At 38.5% G+C, this 7,800-nt stretch overlaps 1 protein-coding gene across 1 annotated transcript; it reads right to left on the reverse strand.

Moving 5' to 3' along the window:
* Positions 1-4,738: 4,738 nt before the first annotated feature.
* LOC107636660 (uncharacterized) lies at positions 4,739-5,194 on the reverse strand. Its single transcript, XM_016340155.1, has one exon. The coding sequence runs from the start codon at positions 5,192-5,194 to the stop codon at positions 4,739-4,741; it is 456 nt and encodes a 151-aa protein (XP_016195641.1).
* Between the last annotated feature and the right edge of the window lie 2,606 nt (positions 5,195-7,800).

Raw genomic sequence — 7,800 nt, forward strand, 5'->3', positions numbered from 1 at the left:
TGCTTATTACTGGCGTTGAACGCCAGTCTTGGGCATGGTCTGGGCGTTCAGCGCCAGCCTTCCACCAGATTTCTGGCTTTTTAGTGCCAGAATTACTTTTCCCTGGGCTCTTACTGTCCTCAGGTAAATTTTGGGTGGTTTGCTCATTCCTTGGCTCTTTGCTGCCTTGAGGTGGGGTATTTAATGTTTTCCCACTTCTCAATTGAACTGCTTGGCATTCTTCTGTTATTTGTCTTGACAGCTGCTGCTTTGTTTGCTTCAATTGTTCTTCCATATTTATATTAGCCATCCTTGTCTCTTGTAGTTTATCCTTGAATTCGGCTAACTGCTTTGTTAGAAAGTCCAATTGCTGATTGAATTCAGCAGCTTGTTTTACAGGGCTGAGTTCAGCAGTTACTGTTTTAACCTCTTCTTTCATGGAAGGGTCACTGCTTAGGTACAGATGCTGATTCCTGGCAACTGTATCAATGAGCTCTTGAGCCTCTTCAATTGTCTTTCTCATGTGAATAGATCCACCAGCTGAGTAATCTAGAGACATCTGAGCTCCTTCTGTAAGCCCATAATAGAAGATGTCTAACTGAACCCACTCTGAAAATATTTCAGAGGGGCATTTTCGTAGCATCTCTCTGTATCTCTCCCAGGCATCATAAAGAGATTCCTTATCTCCTTGTTTAAAGCCTTGGATGTCTAGCCTTAGCTGTGTCATCCGTTTTGGGGGAAAGTATTGATTCAGGAATTTTTCTGTCAGCTGTTTCCATGTCCTTATGCTAGCCTTAGGTTTGTTATTTAACCACCTCTTAGCTTGATCTTTTACAGCAAATGGAAACAGTAATAGTCTGTAGACATCCTGATCTATTTCCTTATCATGTACTGTGTCAGCAATTTGTAAAAATTGTGCCAGAAACTCTGTAGGTTCTTCCTGTGGAAGACCGAAATACTGGCAACTTTGCTGCACCATGATAATGAGCTGAGGATTCAACTCAAAGCTACTGACTCCAATGGAGGGTATGCAGATACTACTCCCATATGAAATAGTAGAGGGGTTAGCATATGACCCCAGAGTCCTCCTGGATTGTTCATTTCCACTTAGATCCATAATGGAGAAAGGGAGATGATGTCAAATAAAAAATTTATTTTTTATTTATTTATTTATTTATTTAATTCGAAAATGAAATAAATTAAAATAAAATAAACAAAAATGGTTGAAAATTTTCGAAAAATTGAGGAGAGAGAAAGTGGTTAGGAAGTTTTAAAAAGGATATGATGATTTTTGAAAAAGGTTTTAAATTTAAAAAAAATCTGAATTTTTAAAGGTAAATTTCGAAAATTTGCTTTAAAATAGAGAGAAAAGATATTTTTGAATTTAAAGAGGAGAGAGAAAAATAATAAGATGGCACAAGATTTAGGATTTTTAGATCAGATGCTCCTTGTTTTTGAAAATTTTGGAGGGAAAACACCAAGGAACACCAAACTTAAAATTTTTAGAAAACTAAACTAAAATTTTCGAAAACCAAAAGAGAAATCAACAAAAAAATACCAAACTTAAAGTTTAGCACAAAATTTAATAGAGAAATTATTATTTTTGAAAACGATTTTTTCTTTAAAAAGAGTATACCAAACTGCCACGGACTTAGACCAACGCTCTAGCCAATTGGGCAGTAAATGTAACACTTGTTTTGAAGAAGTATAAAATTTTAACCAAGAACAATAATAAGAGACTCTAAATCAAAAAGAAAAAGTTTCCTAATCTAAGCAACAAAATAAACCGTCAGTTGTTCAAACACGAACAATCCCCGGCAACGGCGCCAAAAACTTGGTGCACGAAAATTACTTCACAATATAATTTCGCACAACTAACCAGCAAGTGCACTGGGTCGTCCAAGTAATACCTTACGTGAGTAAGGGTCGATCCCACGGAGATTGTTGGCTTGAAGAAATCTATGGTTATCTTGTAACTCTTAGTCAGGAAGACAATAAAATAATTCACTTATCAAATATGATTGCAAGGAGAAAAAGGGCAGAATACAAATTATACTTGTATGCAATGATGGAGAATATGTTGGAGTTTTGGAGATGCTTTGTCTTCTGAAATTCTGCTTTCCTCTGTTTTCTGATTCACGCACGCACGTCCTCCTATGGCAAGCTGTGTGTAGGTGGATCACCGTTGTCAATGGCTACCATCCATCCTTCCAGTGAAAAGGGTCCAAATGCGCTGTCACCGCACGGCTAATCATCTGCAGGTTCTCAATCGTACCGGAATAGGATTTACTATCCTTTTACGTCTGTCACTATGCTCAGCACTCGCGAGTTTGAAGCTCGTCACAGTCATTCAATCCTTGAATCCTACTCGAAATACCACAGACAAGGTTTAGACTTTCCGGATTCTCTTGAATGCTGCCATCAATCTAGCTTTACCACGAAGATTCTGATTTAGAGATCTAAGAGATATTCATTCATTCTACGGTGGAACGTAAGTGGTTGTCAGGCACACGTTCGTGGTGGAATGATGATGATTGTCACGTTCATCACATTCATATTGAAGTGCGAATGGAGATCTTAGATAGGAACACGCATGGTTGAATGGAAAACAGAAATACTTGCATTAATTCATCGGGACACAGCAGAGCTCCTCACCCCCAACAATGGAGTTTAGAGACTCATGCCATCAAAAGGTACAAAGTTCAGATCTAAAATGTCATGAGATACAAAGTAAGTCCCTAAAAGTTGTTTAAATACTAAACTAGTAACCTAGGTTTACAGAAAATGAGTAAACTATAACAGATAGTGCAGAAATCCACTTCTGGGGCCCACTTGGTGTGTGCTGGGGCTGAGACTAAAGCTTTCACGTGCCTGGGGCTGTTTTGGGCGTTCAACGCCAGCTTTGGATCCTTTTCTGGCGTTGAACTCCAACTTGCAACTTGTTTCTGGCGCTGGACGCCAGAATTGGGCAGAGGGCTGGCGTTGAACGCCAGTTTACGTCATCTATCCTTGAGCAAAGTATGGACTATTATATATTTATGGAAATCCCTGGATGTCTACTTTCCAACGCAATTGGAAGCACGCCATTTGGGGTTCTGTAGCTCCAGAAAATCTATATTGAGTGCAGGGAGGTCAGAATCCAACAGCATCAGCAATCCTTTTTCAGCCTGAATCAGATTTTTGCTCAGCTCCCTCAATTTCAGCCAGAAAATACCCAAAATTATAGAAAAACACACAAACTCATAGTAAAGTCCAGAAATATGAATTTTGCCTAGAAACTAATGAAAATAAACTAAAAACCAACTAAAACATACTAAAATCTATATGAAATTAACCCCAAAAAGCGTATAAAATATCCGCTCATCATGGCTCTAAGAATTTTCTTACATAATGGTCACACGGATGAGGTAGGGGTGATTGGGTATATGATGGATGAGGGTCATAGGGAGGTATTTGGTAAAAAAGGGCTTGTGAGTATATTTGAGGGTTATGTTGAGGGTGAGGTTCATAACCATATGGTGGGGCTTGTTGGTAACTACAAGGGGGTCCGCCATATCTATTGGGTTGATATGCATCATGGAATGGTTGTTGCTCATAATACATTGGTGGGGGTTGTTGCCATGAAGATTGAGCATACGCTTGAGGTTCCTCCCACCTTTGATTGTTCCATCCTTGATACATGTTCTCATTATAATCTCCATTTCCTACAACATAGTTGTAACCAAACTCATAGCCAAAGGGATGAGAATTTATGATAGCAAATACAAAAAAAAGTACAAAAACAAGGAGATAAAATCTAACTACTAAATCAAACAAGCAAACTAACAAAAGAGCAAACTATTCACAATATTAACATATGTAAAATAACCAATAACAAGCGCACATTTGCAATTCCCCAACAATGGCGCCATTTTGATGAATAGAAATTGCAAGAAAAGTAGATCTACACTATCAATTGCAAGGAAATTAACAACAACAACTCAAATCAACAATAAAAGAAATCAAACTCAAATTGCATTAAAGAAAAATAGAGAAAACAAGAGTGCATCAATAACAAGTAAACAATTACAAGTAATGAAATACAAAACTAAGAAAGCAAAGGTAGAGGAATAAGAAATTGAAAAGAAAAAGTAAATCAAAGCATGAATTAAACCTATATCTAAGAAATCCTAATCTAGATCTAACCTACTTCTAGAGAGAAGAGAGAGCTTCTCTCTCTAGAAACTAACTAAAACATGATGAAAATTCAACTATGTGTTCCCCCTGACTCTTCTCAATTCTGCATGTAATAGGCTTCAGAAATGAGTTGGATTTGGGCCTGGGAAGCCCAGAAATTGCCCCCAATGTTTTTACTTTAATGAAGTCACGTTCGAGCATCGACGCGTACGCGTGGGTCACGCGTACGCGTCGCCATGCGACTTTAAATTTACGCGTGCACGTCTTCTACGCGTGCGCGTCGGTGTAAGCACTCCAAATCCTTGATTTTCCATGATTTCTCCACTTGCATGCTTTTCTCTTCACTCCTTTGATCTATTCCTAGCCTTTTCAACCTGAATTCACTAACAAACACATCAAGGTATCTAGTGGAATCAAAGGTGAATCAAAACTAGCAAATTAAGGGCCTAAAAAGCATGTTTTCACACTTAAGCACAATTTAGGAGAAAATCATGAAACCATGCTATTTCATTGAATAAATGTGAGTAAAGTGGTTAAAATCCACCTAAATTAAGCACAAAATATACTACGAAATAATGGTGCATCAGGGACATTGCCTCCTAGTATATCCTAGAAGCCTACACATATCACATCTCTTTGGGCAATCATAATCAGTGTCATCCATACTATTTCTTATCCTTGTAGTCTGAAAACGACCAACTATCACTCGCATCATGATGGGATCAGGGATAACCTGAGGACCCTCGTACAAGGGCTTCAAGTCATCATGAATTGGTGGAGAGAAACCCATCTTATAAACATTGAACATGGTGCTGAGGCAATACACATTATCAACATAAGTCCTCCAATCTAGTCTGCAATACGAATAAGCTACAAACATATGACGACATGGATAATGGAGGTTTTGAAAATATCCACAGTCATATGTGCACAACGATAGCGAAACCCTACACGTACTTAAAGCAATTCTTTCCCCTGTCGGTGCAATCTCATCCACAACAAACTTTGAGTTTCCTCTGTCATACAGTTCAACCCGCATATTTTTGGAGGCATGTAGATTATTCTCAATCGCTTTCATGAGTGTTTGACAAAATTCTTGTCTAGTCTCGAGCTACAACTCTGCTTCCTTTCCTTTTCTAACAAAGAGCTCAGCCAAACGCCCATGTGTTAACTTAACAAGTGAACCCATGGGTGTACCATTTAGGACGACATTAATACACTCATAAATATTGGTTGTCATATGACCATATCAGCGGCCATCCCGATGTTGGGTCCACAACTCTATTCTGATCCTGTTGTACCAATCAACCATTGCCGGGTCTTTCTGCTTCAAGATATCCATGTAATATTAATGCTCTTGTTCAGTCTTCGCGTATGTTGTATTCACAATAATCTTTCATACATCCTTAGATCTAAAGTTTAGCGTAAAATTAGCAGCTATGTGTCTTGCACAGAATGCACGATATGTGGTTGATAGGAGCCACCCACTATCTTTGGCAACCAACACAGCCTTGATTGCATTGTGGCAGTCAGAGATAACTAGAATGACAGGCTATGGTGTCACGTGTTGACGAAGATGACTCGGGAAAAGCTTCTACAAATCCGTGTTCTCGCCCTCCACTAACCCAACGCAATTGGGAGAATGTTTGAGTTTCCATCTTTTGCAATCGTCATTAGTAAAGTACCCCCATACTTGCCATACAAATGAGTACCATCGATAGATATTAGTGGCTTGCAAAATTTCAAGGCCTCAACACACGGAGGAAACGTCCAAAACAATTGATGAAAAAACACCCTCGTTCCATCGACCGTATTACCAGCCCTGACAGGTGAAGTACGGAACACTGCTATAGTGCCAAGCATATATATCTGTACAATCGCCTTCTACTTAGCCATCCACACCTTTCTGTAACTAGGCTTGAAACCAAATTTTGATGACACCGCATTTTGCAATACCTTCATGGAGATTGATGCATCCGTCATGAGCAGTGATAGAATTGACGCATAGATGACATGATAATCGAGCTTCCTATGATCGGTGGATATCTCTGTTGCAAGACATGTGTGCGGCCCATTGTATTTTTGGACTTTCCAGTAGCCTCATCTCTATGCACAGTCACGGTATCAACCAATTACATCCATTTCCAAACTGCACACACTTTCCATGATACTTCAATGGATTGGATTCAAACAGTTTATCTCAACACCCCAACGAATATTATAACTCTTCATTATCAACACAACTTCCCCTTTGCTTTAGAACCTCTAGCCGATTTGAAACTTGTCTGTGCCAAGCATACCAAGCCCGTCTCCATGAATAGTAGGTTGATGTTGATCTGAAAATGCTGATTGATTCATTGCCTCAACATCTAAATTAGAGAAGTGTGGAGGGTACTGTTGTGTCTGAGAGCATGACTAATATTGCGATCTCCCAACTCGTGTTGTGTCTTTTTTATTGTCGATATCATCACCAATAACGAGTGGTTCCGAATCTAACCCATCATATCTGATAGCCTCAGCAAGTGGATCCGTATTTCTGACCTCCAAGAATACCGGTGCACCATCCAATACAAGTGCTGCTCTCATTGCAGCTACAAGCTCTCTAAAGGTACGCACATCTCCTAAGTCATCTGCATTATCTGCCTGCACAGGCAAATCTACTACAAATGATGGAGACAAAATATGAGTAGTAACCTCGTAACTAGTTGGAATGGCGCTAGAATCTCCTTCTATCATGCTGGTTGGCAGATTCAGAGCAGATCCACCAGAGCTACCCTTTATATTAACCATTCTCGCAAACAACTCCATAGCTCCCAAATCTGGAAATCTAGGTTGACTGTGAAATATAACTCGCATGTCGTCATCTCCTAGCATCTCATACTTTCCAAACTTAACATAACCTTGCCTGAGTAAGATAGGAATCCAAAAAACACTTGTTTTACACTTTTTTGCTGCACTTTTCTAACTTCTGTAATATACTATTTTGTAAATCCAATAAACTCGTTGAAGGATTTACAATACTCCAATCTTTTACTAGAAAACGTAACACCCTCACTTGTGTTTTTATCAATTTTTTCTCAGTGATGAACTAGCAAAAACACACTCTCAGCCATCTTTTTCAAAACTCTCAATTCATCTATGGAACATTATATATCATACTCATTTTTTTATAGCTTCTTTGTCTTCATAAATCGGGTCTTGAGCTTTATGTATTCAAATGTAAATCGTTATAGCCTATTGTGTCTTAGATTTTTGCACGTAAATCGTGCTGGACTGTTGTGTGTTGTGTCAAACACATAAATCATGCTACCCTCTAGTGGTTTAGATAAAAAACATGTAATCCATCCTACCATAGGACGAGTTACATTCAACTTGGAAAGCTCAGTACCCTGGAATAATTTACGTGCATTTCGTGAAGGTGTTCCATGCATAAATCGTCATAGAGTGTGGTGTTTTACATATTATTAAAAACACACAGCTCTGTGATGATTTATATATTAATAGATTTAGGAGATTTACATTTTGAAATATGATTTAGGAGAATCTGATAATATTCATCCCTTTATTTTATTTAAATAAAAAAGTCCTTATAAAAGTGTTTTTTTATCTCAAGTTAACATATTCCATTGCTTAGGAGTCCAAAGA

This window comes from Arachis ipaensis, chromosome B4, assembly GCF_059453495.1.
Source record: "Arachis ipaensis isolate K30076 ecotype BB chromosome B4, ASM5945349v1, whole genome shotgun sequence".
In the NCBI taxonomy this organism is placed as follows: domain Eukaryota; kingdom Viridiplantae; phylum Streptophyta; class Magnoliopsida; order Fabales; family Fabaceae; genus Arachis; species Arachis ipaensis.

Bases quoted from the DNA above. Each gene is read 5' to 3' on its own strand.
- LOC107636660 (XM_016340155.1), bottom strand. From the start codon at position 5,194: ATGCGGGTTGAACTGTATGACAGAGGAAACTCAAAGTTTGTTGTGGAT.